Source organism: Haliotis asinina, chromosome 3, assembly GCF_037392515.1.
Source record: "Haliotis asinina isolate JCU_RB_2024 chromosome 3, JCU_Hal_asi_v2, whole genome shotgun sequence".
Classification (NCBI taxonomy): domain Eukaryota; kingdom Metazoa; phylum Mollusca; class Gastropoda; order Lepetellida; family Haliotidae; genus Haliotis; species Haliotis asinina.
In genome coordinates, this window is record NC_090282.1 from 42,810,728 (window position 1) to 42,827,020 (window position 16,293).

Below are 16,293 nucleotides of genomic sequence, written 5' to 3' on the forward strand. Positions count from 1 at the left end.
GATATTGCGGAGAGCTAGTTAGTGGTTGATGTGTGATTGTGGTCTTGGGTTTCAGGTACATGGCTGGACAGAAGGAGTACGAGGTGGAGCTACAGTTCACATCTGGCATCACTGGCTACCCTGACCGCATCCGCACCGGGTGGGAGGAGAACAAGGATGGTGAAGAGCCAGTTCCTGGATCCACCAGTGACATGGCCTCGGACAGAAGCCAGCGGTATGTACAGGGGTCACAGATCAGTCACTCTGTTCACCTGTAGGGATTCACCCGTGAAGATCTGGGGTGAAATTGATCTTCAGTAACTGATGCTTCTCGTAAGAGGCAACTAATGGGATCAGGTGGTCAGACTCACTGGCTTGGTTGACACGTCATAGTATCCCAATTGCATTGATTGATGCTTTCATGCTGTTGATCACAAGACTGTCTGGTCCAGACCTGATTATCTACAGACCACCACATATAGCTAGAATATTGCAGCATTGAGCAAGCAAGCAAGCAAGCAAGCAAGCAAGCAAGCAACCAACCAACCAACTGTAGGGCTTCTTTGTTTCAAGCAGGTTTGCTGTACACTGTGCTAGTTGTACAATGTGACTGATGAGACGGTCAGATTAGTGATGTTGTTTATGATATCAGTCAGTTTTGCCAGCAGTATTGCACGTGATATTATGCAGTATTCACCCTTTCATTATTTCTTATTGATTTGTTCATCAAGATATTTTTTATGATCAAGAAATGTTTGCATGAACATGATTTACAAACATCTCTCTTGAAAGAAAAATCATTATGTTGATATAGAATAGATAAATGCACATGGCATAAGGACATAAGACAAACAGTACTTTGTTTTTGCATATTTATAACAAAGTAGAAAGATCCTTGGAAAGTTCATAGTGAAGTAGTAACATCATTCCAAACATCTTTTATGAACATAATCGTTATATTTTGTGTGTATCCGTTCTGATGAATCTTCCCTATACCCAGGATGCATCTACAGCTCAGCCCAATAATTTGATTACCTCCTTTTGCACAGTAGCCAATCAGCTTAGTTGTTGTTACAACCGAGCTTGCCAGTATCAACAAAGATAGTGGTCACAGCTGCAAAGGTTTCTTGAACCTCTGCAGGGCTTGTGTTGCCATATACCCTGGAGATATTGAGGATGTTCTGGCCTGTACTTACAGAAACTCCCAGCCAAGCCTGATGGGAAACACCTCCAGTGACCTTGACACTACAAACCAGTCTGTGGCTGCAGCTACCAAAGTGAGGCTGTCTGAGAAGGGGAAGAAGGTAACATTTAGGAGACACAGTAGATAATGTGAAGCTAACTTATAGATATCTGACAAAAGGTGTGGGTGGTGAAGGGATGGAGGTGGGAGTGGGTGTTGTTCTGGGTTGGGTGTGGTGTAGCGTGGCAAGGCATTTTGTGGTGTGGTGTGTGTGGTGTGTGTGGTGTGGTGTGGTGTGGTGTGAGGAGACATGTGGTTGAAATGTTACTTTTTCATGATAGTAACTTTGTAACTCAGTCCATATATCAAAAATGTAAATTGACTTTAAATCATGAAGCTGAAGATGTGATATATAATACAAGCCTTCTGTGTCATTCAGCGTGAGATAACCCCGCCCACCACCATCGTGTCGCGGCTGATACAGAGGGAAGACAAGAAAAAGAGGATGGAGGACAGTGACTCCAACAGCGATGCAGAGTCAGAGGACAGTCTGTACCATGCCAAGAAGCAGGATGACTTTAAGCCGGTCAAGGGAATGCCAGGGATGTACTACAAGGTGAGACCGCCAGGACTGATGAAGCATCTTACATGATGGTTCCATTGTTGAGGAAGTAATGTGTAAGTTAAATCCTGCACACGGAATCTTAACATTTACTGATTTCCGTGTCAATTTCCTGTTCTGGTTATGGTGAATTTTGAGGGCAATGTATTATTTTAACTGCAAGATGCTTGTATTTTGTGTGTATACGGTCACTACATTACGTGCTATTTCTGTAAGTGTGGTATGAATGAAGAAACGTTTATGATCAAATCATCGGAAATATATTTGGTTAACAGTAATTAAGTTTTAAAGATGGAAAGGATTCTGTCTTGTTTACTGACTTTAGCTGCATTAACAATATATCAACTCAATAAAATCACATCTGATGTGATGCCTCATTGGATGTAGGTCTGAGGACAACCCCATAATAAGCTGAGTTAGTGAAATAGTCCAGCTAACCTTGAAGATTCTAAATTCTCTCTGCATGTGAGCAAGGCATGCAGAGGAGCTTATCTTACTGTTTTAAAATCACAAATGGGCAGCTCTGAATAAAATATACTGTTGTGAATATCCTTGTGGCATTATGGCATTTACCCTTAGAGCAACACTATAAGGAGTAGGCTTTTCTTGTCCAAATGACAGTTTTTTTCTCTTAAAAAGGGCTGAGGGGTAGCTGAGTGAGAGTGCAGATTAAGTGCTGTGTCCAATTCCCCACATGGGTGCAATGTATGAAGCTCATTTCTGGAGTCACTGGCGTGATATTGCTGGAATATTGCTAAAAGTGGCGCAACAACATACATACTCACACACTCACTTGTCTTATAATTAATAATTATAGTTTTTTGTGGGAATCTAGCATCTGAATGGCTGATGATCATACTGATCCTCCAACATTTGAATATTTCCTGCGCAGCGCTACCTGAACAACCCAACAGACATGTACTACAGGAAGATGTTCTCACTGTTGCCGAAGACACCAATCCTGGCGCCACGTAACAGGAAGAAGAAGCTGACTCATGTTGAGCAGCTGGAGCAGCACACCTTCTGTGTACAGTGAGTAGGACCAAGGAATGTTGTCATAATCTGATACACATACTGAGGGATTTGACATTGCTATTAACTCATTCACCCTAAATTCTCCTCCTGCAGACCTCCGTTCAGTGGCAAGGGTCGCCTGGCTCAGAACGGTCGTGAGAAGTTCAGCTACATCCGCCGACAGTTCCTTGCGGAGCTGGGTCTGTCCCAGTGGCGGAGCCGGGAGTTCTGGGGCATGATGCTGATGTTCATCCTGGTGTTCTTCCTGACGATGACACTCCATTACGTCGGCCAGTGGCTCTTCCTCAGTGCCATCTCCATCCCTATCAACAAGTGAGTATCAGGAACATCTGAAGAAATGTTGAGGTCACACGGATAGCTTATGATACAGGGGCACCAAATACTCCATCGACATTGTTTCTCAGCAAATTAGTTATGTCACGAGTCAGAGTACATGTTGTTCCTTTGTTGCAGATGAGTTTACACATGTTGATCATATGCAAATGTACTTCTTTGACCACTGATTTTTTGACATTATTTGAAGAAATCTCTTGACAAGAACTATGAACACTTTCTATCGTATCTTTCTAGCAAATCCTACATGAAGAATTTAAACTAGTCTAGAGGTAATTTATGATATATCATACAGAGAACATACCTGAATATGAAGTTATGAATCTGAGTTCCTCACAGCACCAAGTGGCTAGTCCTTCCCCGGGATTACTCAAAAGCACACACTTATCTCACAGTTAGTTGCCCTGTTTTGTTGCCTCCAGATTTGAGTTCCTGCCCTACACTGTGAAGCTGAACTATCAGGCCACTCTGCTGCGAGCCCGAGAGGAGATTGCGGTGGTGTTCTTTGGGCCCATGATCAACATCCTCGTCTTCTGTTTGCTGGTGGTGTTTGCCTGGATCTGTCCCAAGATCTTCTCCATCTTCCCCGACCTCTGCTCCAAGTTTGTCATCTCCTTCGGCCTCTTCACGCTCCTTGACCCCCTCATCATTCTAATTGTGGACTGTTGTATGCAGGTGAGTTGGAGGATGATGTAAAGTATACCCATTGTTAAGTATGGAAGGCTTAAGAAAGGTTTTATAAGATAGGCAATCATTCAAACGCAGATCTCTAGAACTGTCATGAAATTATTATGTATGTATGACAGGCATTCAGTATGCACATTATATAAATTTAATGTGTAGCCAAGGTCACTAAAGATCCGTCTTTAGCATAATTCTTTTAGACCTCAAAAGGTCATTGTTTATGTTTGAGGAAGTTCTAAAAATATATTAATTTGCTTTTATAGTTACTATTTAGGTTACACAACTATAGGTTATAGCAATGTGGTTATGGACGAGAGAGGCAGCCTTTTTATGTACACTCAAGGGAGATAATGTCTAATTCTGCCCCCAGACCTACCTGAATGACAGCACTCAGCCCATAGCTGATGCTGCTAAACTCTACTGGCACTTCTACAGAGCCCAGGGGTCCGGCCTTGCTGGCATCTTCATAACAGTCTTCCTCTACATCTTCACCAGCTTCATGGCTGGATCTATCCTCTACATGTACTTCCTCAGGTAGGTGGGAGGAGACAGCTTGAGTCAGCAACTTCATATTATGTTTAGTAATCCTGTGTAGCTGTGATCATCTACACAGCACATTTGTCAGGCCTCATCTCCATGTTTTTGCATCCATGCATAAGAGCATAATATTTTACTTTCAGACTGCATAACAATGGTCGTATGCTGGACATCTTCTGGCGTCTCCATGGCGATGAGGAACACTTTTTCGTGCCGTATGACCTGGAATTATCTAACCAGGAACTCCACTACATCTGTAGGAAAGCTGAGCAGTGGCGAGGGGAGGAAGGAGAGAGACGCAAAGTGGCAGTGTATGATTATGTGTGGGAGGAAGAAGATGTGAGTATATGACATGTAAGGGAAATGGGGACTGATGGGGTTTAGGGAGGACAGGGGAAGGCATGTTTTGTAGAGAGAAAGGGGACAAGGGTAACTGGAGGGGAGGAAGAGGGAAGGGTAAGTGGTGGGAGGAAAATGGATGGGTAAGTGGTACAGAGGATGATGGATGGGTAACTGGTTGAGAGGAAGATTGATGGATAATTGGTGGAGAGGAAGATAGATGGGTAACTGACGGAGAGGAAGATTGATGGGTAACTGGTGGGGAGAAAGATAGATGGGTAACTGATGGAGAGGAAGATAGATGTGTAACTGATGGAGAGGAAGATAGATGGGTAACTAGTGGAGAGGAAGATAGATGGGTAACTGATGGAGAGGAAGATAGATGGTAACTGGTGGAGAGGAAGACAGATGGGTAAGTGGATGGATAAATGGTGGGGAGGAAGATTGATGGGTAACTGGTGGGGAGGAAGATAGATTGGTAACTGGTGGGGAGGAAGATTGATGGGTAACTGATGGGGAGGAAGATAGATGGATAACTGGTAGGGAGGAAGATAGATGGGTAACTGACGGAGAGGAAGAATGATGGGTAGCTGGTGGGGAGAAAGATAGATGGGTAACTGATGGAGAGGAAGATAGATGTGTAACTGATGGAGAGGAAGATAGATGGGTAACTGATGGAGAGGAAGATAGATGGGTAACTGGTGGAGAGGAAGATAGATGGATAAGTGGTGGGGAGGAAGATTGATGGGTAACTGGTGGGGAGGAAGATAGATAGGTAACTGGTGGGGAGGAAGATAGATGGATAACTGATGGGGAGGAAGATAGATGGGCAACTGATGGAGAGGAAGATAGATGGGCAACTGATGGAGAGGAAGATAGATGGATAACTGGTGGAGAGGAAGATAGATGGGTAACTGATGGGGAGGAAGATAGATGGATAACTGGTGGGGAGGAAGATAGATGGGCAACTGATGGAGAGTAAGATTGATGGGTAACTAGTGGAGAGGAAGATAGATGGTAACTGATGGAGAGGAAGATTGATGGGTAACTAGTGGAGAGGAAGATAGATGGGTAACTGATGGAGAGGAAGATAGATGGGTAACTGGTGGAGATGAAGATAGATGGGTAAGTGGTGGGGAGGAAGATAGATGGATAAATGGTGGGGAGGAAGATTGATGGGTAACTGATGGGGAGGAAGATAGATAGGTAACTGGTGGGGAGGAAGATAGATGGATAACTGATGGGGAGGAAGATAGATGGATAACTGGTGGGGAGGAAGATAGATGGGCAACTGATGGAGAGGAAGATTGATGGGTAATTGGTGGAGAGGAAGATGGATGGGTAACTGGAGGGAAGGAAGAGGAGTAACTAGAGAAGAGGAAGATGGACAGGTCCAAATGTGGCATCTGAAAGTTATAATTTTGAAAAACCTAGAACAATAGATTTATGTTTGTTAATGGGAGGGGTAGAAAGTTATTTGTTTCCATAAATGCTAGTAAGAGACAATGCAAAAATAAGGTAGATAATGAGTAATCACAGGTGTGGAAATGTCTGCAACTGATGTGTCTTGTGTCCCCAGCTGGAGGAGGACATCTGGGACGAGAGTGGGGAGGAGGTCCGGGTGAAGAAAGAGAACAGGAAAGAGATCACCACCCATGTCGCCATCCACACCATCCACCTGGATGGCCTCCGTGAGCTCTACCGACACTTCTTACGTCTCCCTGATGGGGCCATTGTAGAGGTAGACAAGATTCTCAGTCTCTTATGAAAACACAGAAACAATTGTTTTTAAGGAATTGTCTTACCAAGATGTCATGTGGCGTTGATGCTCGTTAATAGTTGACTAAATCATGTTTTTGCTTGTGTTTTGTTTGTTGTTACAGTTAAACCAAAATTAGCTGTTCCTTTTAGTTTGTTATAACTGTTGTTGCTTTATATGCATTTGGATTCAATACATAGCAAGTTGTCATGACAAAAGAACTTCATTCACTGTATTCTGTTTTTGGGCAAGTGTAATTATAATGATCACTTTCTTGGTGTCTTGTGGAAACCAGTTAAACTCTAGTATGTTTCTACTATGATCTGTTCATAGGTGTTTGGGGACATATCAATCCCTGGTATGGACAAGGATGTGAAGGTGGCTCTAGAACGAGGTGCCAAGGACCTTGAGAACTTCATGGGCTCCCAGGTCAGCCTTCACAAGGTAGGTACAGCCTCACACAAAGAGGGGAGTAATCATAGTCGCTATGCTGATTTAAGGCTTCAATAGGTGTCATCTGATAAGCTAAATATATTTGTAAGCTGCAATGTAATGAGATTGTAATACTGAAAGGGGTGACAAAACTGATATTAACAAGGTTAGGCAAAGAGTAAAAATGTTTTCTGCATGATATGATCAGTAGCTTGAATGTGTTTGTATTATAGAAAGGTGTAATAGAAGTAATCAGCTTTGAAGTGGGCTGAGCTAAATGTTTGATGATCTCATGTAAGCAAGTCTTATTTTAGTCTCTATTGAGACTGAATAGGCTAAGATATTTACCTCACTTACCATTTTAGGCTTCAGTTAGGAAAAATTGATCCCCATACTGGCTAGTTGTTAGTTTTGTTATGAAAAAAAAACATGACCTTTTGCACAAGGCCATTTTTGTTATTACCAGGTACGAGGCAGACAGACCGTATTCACCCGCAGTGGATTCCATGAAGACTCTGGAGAGGGGTCCTCCCGATCTCCCAGCAGTGCAGGGTCTTATGCTGACAGGAAGAAGAAACTATAGACACAAAGTGACCTTCACCTCAATGTGACCTTAGCTGCCATCTGTGTCCTTTACCTTGAGGTGACTTACAAGCTGTATGACATTTAACACTCCAAATGATGTCAGCATCAATAAGCATTAAGTAGAACTTAGACAAAGAATGTTTTTTTGATAAAAAGATGATAAGTATGTATTTATATATTTAAATGGTTTAAGGGGACAGAATTGTCTGTAATCTACAGTTCACCAAGAGGGAAGTGAATGTGCGATGATCCAGACTGTTTCAGGGGATGTCTCTTCCTGAGAATGTTGTCAGGTCTTGTTAGTCAAGTTCAAGTGTGAGGTGCAGACTCAGATAGTAGGCAGAATTACAACTGGTCATTGTATTGATCTGAAGTTTGTATTATTCGATCATATATATAGAAATATATATATATAAAGTCCTGCACTGTAGAGAAGTCTCACCATGCTTAACATTTAGCCTTTTGATTTCTTAGAACCGCTCAAAGGCAACCTGCTCAACACAACAATGGTATATGATTGCAAGTGTTTATGCCTTCATTGTGCAAAGGGCAATTTATTCTTAATAGAAAATACATATTATGTCACAAATATATCCTGAAATTTTAAACATAGAGCAGCAGACCAAAGTGAAGAAAATCGTTTTTACTGTCTTTCCTGAATTAGGTGATTGAGTTTGAATGAAATGTGCTTATCTTAATGCTAAAACTGACCAGTTTTTCGTTTTCACTTTGCGAAACTGCTTTGATACTAATGAATGCATAATATTCCATGGAAAAACAGTGTGTTTTTTGATAATATGTTTCTATAGCTATTGAACATGAAATGGTACAGAGAAACTGTTAAAAAAGACCTGAACTTGTCAAGGTAATGAGACGTTGTCAAGGTAATGAAACATTGTAACTTGGTAAACATGAATTATCAGTACTGTCCCGTATCAGAGCGTGTTGACTGGTATGGGAAGTGGAAATTACTGTTGATATGTATTGATACAGTCATCCATGTTTTTGTTAAGAAATTGTTTCTTATAATGAAAATATGTATGATTCAACAAGAATTTTTACCTTGTTATAGTATGCTGCAATAAATTAGGTATTACTTTTCCATCCCCATTTTTCACTAGTGTTGGTTTTGAGCATTTAAATAAAAATAATTATGTATTTTTAGATAAATTATTTCAGGCATTGTTGAACATGATAAAATGATGGAAAATATGATCCAGATGAAATCTGTTTGTTTGTTGTGACTGTATAAAGAAGTATATTGGAGATTGTGATGACAAATCTACTCACACTTACACATTTGCGACATACCTGATTCAGGGTGTGTGGTAATGATGCAAATGGGGTGGAAAATATACTACTTTATTTATTACAGCCAATATGTGATATTTTATGTTTTTGTGTATGTGATTTATGCCTTAAAAAATCTGTGATAACTACTTGGTGTAATTCCACATGTTATTGTTGAATTATGTTTTATCATGTCTTTTATAATATCATTTTGTTTATGGTTGTGGGAGTCCTTTATGTTGAACTGGACCATGGGTCTGGGATTGTTATGTTCTTGACAATAGCAAGCAAAGAGGCTTGCTTAGCTTGGTTTACCTAGATTTTACTAAAAACTGGTCACATAGTATGTTGGTGAGCGAGTCGGGGAATCAGAGGTGGCCACTGACCGGGGAGGGGCATAGCAAGTGCAGATTGTTCAGCTTGACCTGAGCTACTTACATAAGCATGACCTGGGAGGTGAGATGGCACAAATGGCAGGTCAAGTTAAGTCGGTAAATAGGGGAACTTTTTCCTTCTTGTTCTAGTCAACTCAGGCTTGCACTGGAAACACCAGTTACTGCTGCTCGTTGCTTAAAAGCCCGAATCAGAAACATTAAACCATATGTAGCTTCTTTTCTAAAGAAAGTTAGGACATTACTTATGATTTCTCAACACTGAGATGTCAAACGGTGATGTTATCTCAGCTGTTCGGACATGATGACAAAGGTGTACCCCATCACAGTGAAAGACCCAACCAGTTTTGACATAGTGATGCCATGCATTAGTATTCACTTGATCAGGTCAAGCTGAACAGGCTGTAATACATACATTTGGGCGGGTCATGAATAACTGGACAATATATAGTATAAAGTGTTTTTGCATTTTGTCTTGTTATGGAGGGTTGTGAAAATAATATACATGGAGATGTAGAGAGTCATGATTGGAAATTATGTGAGGATAATTATTTTTGGTATATTAGTTCATCAGAAAATTTGGAACACTTCCAACACTGTAAAATAAATGATCGGTACTACCTTTTTGGTAATATAGAGATTACTCTTTGTTTGTTTTTAGCATGTAGAGATTATCCCCCTTTTGTAAGATTGATGTTTGTTACCTAGATGTCTATATTTTCCTCTGTGAGTATGACATTCAGTTAAAAATGTTTAATCTAAGTGGCTTTGGTCTCCTAATTCAACATGTTGTGTGAAGGCATAATTTTGTTTGAATTTGTATGATTTGGTTTTGCAATATTTTTATCATAGAAATACCATTTTTATCTCATTGCATTTTATCTACAATCAAAACTACATTTTGCTGCATTTACTATTCTTTATCCACTATGTATGGAATGAGGTAATCATAAGTCAACCTGAAGTGTGTCTGAGACAAATCAAAATTATTATTTTAGCCAAAAGGTGTTATCAATATATTATATATCAAGCAAGGAATGATATTGTATAAAATGTGATTGTTGTTTGACCTAAACAATTCTTTGGCATCAGAAAACCTTAAATTTTAACAATCTGAAATATTCCAGCTCTTCACATTTTTGAGGATTTTTGAGTTTTTCATTAATGAATTATACAACGATCACAATGTCTGCATCTTACCTGTCATCAGAGTTCCACCAAAGTTGTATATGTATATCGTCTGTATTGGTTAAGGAATTTTAAAACAATTAAATTACTGACATTCTTTCCAAAGTAGCATCAGACATTACCCACTGTGGAAAGTGCAGACTCATATACACTTTGTATCCAATCAGCATTATAAGAACTCCGTCCAGCATTTTGTTCACTTTAGGTTTTGTCTTTTTTATACTTGAACAAAAGATTGGTTAAAATATCTATTACTATCTTTTGCTTCTATGTGCTGCTGGCAGCTAGTAAAGACTCTACACAAGAATGGTCTTTTGTTTTTATTTCATGCATTTAAAGCTGAGACAGTGGTATACACATTATGTTGTCTACAGATGGAAGCTATGTGCTAATAGTGCCATCCTCTGGAGGCTCTCTTTGTTGGTTTATACAGTATGATTCATGAATACTCATACCAAACAACAAGGTTGGTAGGTGTCATGACTATTCATGACTTAATGTGTCCCTCGGTTAGTTTTAGTAATGGATGAATGTGTGTCTAAAATTTGTGCGTTTGTGACTCACCTGTCACTTTATAACCTAAACATTTACAGACATTGCTAATAAACGTGATTCGTCAAAGGCATTTAGAAGTTGGCATAGTAATACAGGACAAATTTTATGGATAGCAACTTCTTGGGTTTATTTTAATTGTGAGGTCATGGGCAGAGTTAACAGTTAGCCTTACTGTTCAGTTCAGCTCAACCTGATGAGGGGGCTAGGATAAGCCCCCAAACGTCGTGAAAATAAAGCCACCTTACTTTATTACACTACTTTACTACTTGATTGTTTGCAAATGCAGGTAACATGGAGTGGTGGTTTTGGCAGCTCCCTCTCAAGTGATTGAAATTGGTCTTACAACATGGGGTGGCGTTGGGAGTTAGCCCAGTGGTTGAATTGATCACTCATCATGCTGAAGGCCTTGGTTTGGTTCTGCTCATTGGTTCAGTGTGTGAACCCATGTCATTCATTCACTCTTAACACATGGAACATATTATGAGCGCTTCACACACTATCGAGGGGTTCCTCAGGAACCTCAGGAAAATCCTCAATACAGACCAAGTGCTGGTACAGAAGTTGTATTGTGCACTCTGTCAGGTTCCCCCAACCCCTTGAGTGTCTTTTCTCCCTTCTGGTTCCGCCCAAGTCACCTTCACCATCAACTACTACCTTCCCCAAGTGAAGATGATGAAAGTGATTACTGGGAGAATGACTACAGCTTTGTGGAGGACAGAGAGATTCATCTCTTGAGAAACACCCACATGCTAAAAGCTGACGTCTTTTGGAATATCTTAACTCAGTGTCCTTATCCCTTTTATGTCTGAGGGTGTGAGAGTGAAAGATTTCCCATCACTCATATTGCTTCTGGTTCCACTTCTCTTGTGTTTATCTTACCTGATTTACCTGTACATAGCAGTAATTTATAGATATTGGGACCATTGTTTACACTGATACTTTTAAGAATATTATCTTTGTTACATTACTGCCAGGGGTAGTAAGAACTATAGGTTTCTGGTGTGCAGTGCATTGTACAGCCATGTGCCCAATATCTAACACTGGAATAAAAACAGACAAGCTGATGTAAGGGCCAAGCTTTATTGCAGGATTTGACAGGGGCAACAAAAATACACATCTAAGCTTAGCAAGGAGCTCTCTCCATACCTAGGAGTTGACAATGATCAAGTGGACATAAGATGTCCTTGACTGTAGCCTCTTAAGGTTGGATATCAAGGTCAAGGTCAGGTCACACTTGTGAGAGGGCAGTGATACAGTGATACAGTGATAACTGTTTCCACATGAAGACCACATCCACAAATCAGGAACCTATCTGAAGTGTACTGGCATCCAGAAAGTAAATCATATCATTTGCATCTGGGACTGAATTATGATGCTAAATATTCTCCTCTGTAAAGTGTTCTCTTTACAGTGAGGAAACAGCATTTTTCCTGTGGATGAATAAACATCAGACACTTGAGGACAACTGTCCATGTGTTATTTCTTCTAAGATTTACTTCTGGATCTTTTCTCTCAATATCTACTGGCCATCCTAAAACAGATGGCATCAGATATGTATCTCCCAGCTATTCTCTAACACTGACAAAGACGCCTCATCAAGTAGCGTCTGACCTGACCAAGCCTTGCTGAATCTGTACCTGAACATGCTGAAGAATAGATGGAGAGGTGACATCTGATGTTTCTATGTACATATCACAGTACTGCAAATAGCTAACACTCAGTAAGTGTACACAATCTATCTGCCTTGTTCTAGGTAGACTGGGACTGGCCCATAGAGGCTTATGTTGCCGTCATTCAGAAATTATCAATCACCTCTGTAGAGCCTTCATCTCTGTGGCTGAAATTTGTTGGTTGATAATTTATAGTGGTTTCATTTGGTTCTGAATATCAGATATCAGGTCTATATATATATATATATATACTGACACCAGGACCATCAGACTGAGTCATCCATATCTACCGTATCTTAGATTCCTTTGAATTATACCATAAACACTAATAAGAGCTCTGTGTAATAATCATCCAAAATATGCAGGTAATAGTGAGAAACAGAGTAAGAATGTACTTGTGTTCTGTTCAAAATCAGCCTTGTCATTGTGGTTTCTGTCATGTAATGGAGGTTTTTGTACTAGTACTTGTGACTTGCCAGAAAGATTCCAGTCATTAGAAAAAGGACATAATGCTCTTATATCTACCACTATTAGTTCTGTATTGATGCAAATTTCCCATTTTGCATCACTGCAAATTTGAGTGGATCATGATGGCCCTTTGATTGTCTTGCAAGCAGCCCATGAATAAGCCATTGATGACAAGATGATGACATGGCGACTGTCCTGTTAGACCACATTCAGGAAAATAGCTTCACAATGAAATCCGTTTGCTTGAGGTAAAAATGACAGCCAGTCCCAGAAATCATCTGACAACCATACTACATCTGTACCAGCTGGATGCTGATGGGTCTTGTAGTCCCTGCATCAGCTGCAGATGCTACATTGCATGACTTAACAACACTGACAGTACTTGACCGTATCACATGTAGGCTATACTCTAGCATTCAGATAGCTCACACAGCAATCACACTACAGTCCAAGCTCTATGCATCATTGTCCTAAACAGTAGTTATGAACACTCATTATTGTACTATTAGTATTTTCACAAATTTCTATTCTTTCACTGTTGTCAAAATATCTAATGAGTTTACCAAGATTAATGACCACTAGCATGAAGTCATGAAAACAATCCACATATACATAATCTATACATTTTGGACAGGCAGGAGTAAAGAACTCATTGTCAACTATACTCATCACAAAAGAGCAACATGAACTGATGACCAACAAATCCACAAACTCATCTCATTATCACACACAATTCTGTAGCACACAACTGAAATTATTTACAGGTCGATGACTTATGTACTCAGACATGATGTCTAGAAAATATGTCCAGTTTTGCTACATGAAAAGCTAAGTGTTTCCAAACACTGTGAAAATACTTGTAGACATCACAGCTGGAGACACCAAGATTAGATTTCACAGCACATAAAACTGGGTAACTGTGTTTCAACCATGAGGCTTCTCTCAAATGAACAATCGATCATAATAAAATGTGTGTAAATATGTCTTACAGTTACAAACTTTGGGCATAATCAGAGCAGATATACTTAACCTTGGAAATGGAACTCAGAAAGACTATCAAACATAATAGGTGTAGGAAATGTTCCAATGAATAGACTCAGCATGCTGAGTCCATGTTATATTGTTTATGACAGTACTGATCACAATGATGAATAGAGCTTGAGCTTTCAACACTCGCACACCTGGATAACACTGTGAGTGGGTAACACTTGTACAAGGTGTACTGGTCAGATGGATACCATGCTGGCAATGGTGAGAGCTAGTGCTCCTGCTTCTTGTCCCCAGAATGAAAATGGACACTGCCCCACTGATTGGAGGAAGGAGGCAACGTTATATGTACACCAGGAGTTCATTCAAATGGACAAGCAAAATTGAGTCTACCAAAAACAATTGTACCAATAAATAAATAAAAATAAGTCAACACTTATTTTGTGCTCAACAAGTATACCCCAAAAGTATTACCTGAAAAGGTAATGAAAACCATGGATCTACATTCTCTGTAAACTCCTTTTTTTGTGTGGAATGAAACTAGAGTGTATTTTGTAGAAAATTGGCCCTTCGAAGATTTCCCATCCAAAACATCCCAAGCAAAATACATTTCAAGCATGATTTTTCTTACCTCCCGTGATTTTGTAAATCATGGATTTTACAAATTATTAAGAGTTAGGCCAATCTTGAATAGGTTTTGTTTATGTTTGTCATAGAATAAGATGTCAAAGACGTCACTCAAGATATGTTATAAAAGATGTTCAGAATGTCACTGATTTATGAAAACAAAAAATGTGCACATGTTCATAAATAAAGCTTTAAAAAACAGCTTAACATGAATTGTGAACAAACAAGCTAATAAAACAAAGAAAGAATGTCCTTAAAGTTTAAACAGTGACACAGTGTTCCTAAATGTACAAACCAATTCAATAATGGTTCCTAGTCTGCTGAGACAGAAACCTGGATGTTTCTTCTATTTAAAACAATTGTGCATCACATTTTCAAACTGATTTTGTAATCCCACGCAACACACCATAACTAATTGCATTCACTCTTAAGGGTGACAATCAGTTGAATAACTTCCAAATTATGAAATAAGTTCAGGAAATTCCTCCAGCAGACTAGATGTCATCACAATGGTATGCATACCATCTGTGCATCATGATGGGGCACAGAGACACAGTTGACTAAACAATGGCAAGAACACAATAACACCAATAGCCAGCCAGCCAGCCCTTGTTAGGTAAGGACAGGGTCATGTGACATCACATGACCTATCCAAAACAGGTCAAAGATCACAAGTTGGATACCATAGTAACCATGGTATCTTCTCTGCGGGTACTGATCCCACTAGAATTGCACAAAACATGACAGGATGAAGATTGCACCTCTGCCACAAACTATGAAGTCTCATTGGATAGTCTACACACACAACTTTGGTTTAATATCAAAGTACACGACAGGGAGTGGCACTTCTTCATCCACGGTGGTGAATGAGGAATGACACAAACTATACTCTAAGAGCATATTCATCACCTTTGAACTATCACTCAAAGAGACACCATCGATGACAACCAACTACGCTGTCGTGCATGCACACTGTGTGCAGGATTAACCAGTTTGTTCGTTGATGAATGAATGATATCTTCTTCAAAACTCTCCCATGAAATGAAAAGTAACGAAACTAAAGAGTTTGATTTCACCAATGTGCAGATCGTATCCTGGTTCCCTCCTGGTTTGGCAGCTTGTGGGCAAAAAGCAGGCCAGAGAATCAGATCATCCAATCACTCCAAGGTAACACACATAATGCAGGTCCTACAATCCAGCCAATCAGGGCACAGTGGCAAAAATCACTGCCAGACGCACTGAATCTTCATCCCTTGCTTGCCAACACAATTTGTAGCAAATCAATTCGTTGTCAGCGGAATACAGGAAGATCTTGGAGTCATGCCCCACAGTCGCTGGAACCCTGGGTCCCTGAGACTTTCATGTTATTGCAGTGGAAGCAAAATACAGATATAGTCCAGACTGCCTTGTGGCAGCAGAAGACAGCAACACTACCTCCACGGCCATATACTGGTCATCATGTCCCATGAATAATGTGCAGCAGCTTCGATGCCGTCCCAGCTGTGATACAGGACAGTGAAGACCACGGCCAAAACAATGGTCCACAGGATGCGCATTCTGGAACAAGGCAGAACAACATATTACCCTCAGGCCATGATCATTGTAAATACATACAGTCCTTCAAAAGC

The 16,293-nt window shown here is 40.1% G+C and overlaps 2 protein-coding genes across 8 annotated transcripts in view; one reads left to right on the forward strand and one right to left on the reverse strand.

Annotated features, from left to right (window-relative positions):
* LOC137278058 (uncharacterized) overlaps positions 1 to 16,293 on the forward strand; it is a 118,022-nt gene that overhangs the window by 12,120 nt on the left and 89,609 nt on the right. The window contains exons 11-21 of one of the 2 annotated variants that reach the window (XR_010956641.1): positions 56 to 214; positions 1,178 to 1,283; positions 1,602 to 1,778; positions 2,677 to 2,816; positions 2,913 to 3,131; positions 3,575 to 3,827; positions 4,207 to 4,370; positions 4,517 to 4,712; positions 6,292 to 6,453; positions 6,805 to 6,915; positions 7,370 to 7,842. Coding sequence is in view for 1 of the 2 variants with exons in the window: in XM_067810127.1 (XP_067666228.1) it covers positions 56 to 214; positions 1,178 to 1,283; positions 1,602 to 1,778; positions 2,677 to 2,816; positions 2,913 to 3,131; positions 3,575 to 3,827; positions 4,207 to 4,370; positions 4,517 to 4,712; positions 6,292 to 6,453; positions 6,805 to 6,915; positions 7,370 to 7,486 (1,804 nt within the window). In the remaining variant the exon portion in view is untranslated. Of the gene's footprint in view, positions 1 to 55; positions 215 to 1,177; positions 1,284 to 1,601; positions 1,779 to 2,676; positions 2,817 to 2,912; positions 3,132 to 3,574; positions 3,828 to 4,206; positions 4,371 to 4,516; positions 4,713 to 6,291; positions 6,454 to 6,804; positions 6,916 to 7,369; positions 10,666 to 16,293 lie in introns of those variants that run through there. The other variant, XM_067810127.1, reaches the window with a different exon arrangement.
* LOC137278059 (transmembrane and coiled-coil domains protein 2-like) overlaps positions 11,980 to 16,293 on the reverse strand; it is a 95,470-nt gene continuing 91,156 nt past the window's right edge. For all 6 annotated transcript variants that reach the window (XM_067810134.1, XM_067810131.1, XM_067810130.1 and 3 more), the window contains one exon: positions 11,980 to 16,222. In XM_067810134.1, the coding sequence (XP_067666235.1) occupies positions 16,096 to 16,222 (127 nt within the window). In that variant the 3' untranslated portion in view covers positions 11,980 to 16,095. The remainder of the gene's footprint in view (positions 16,223 to 16,293) is intronic.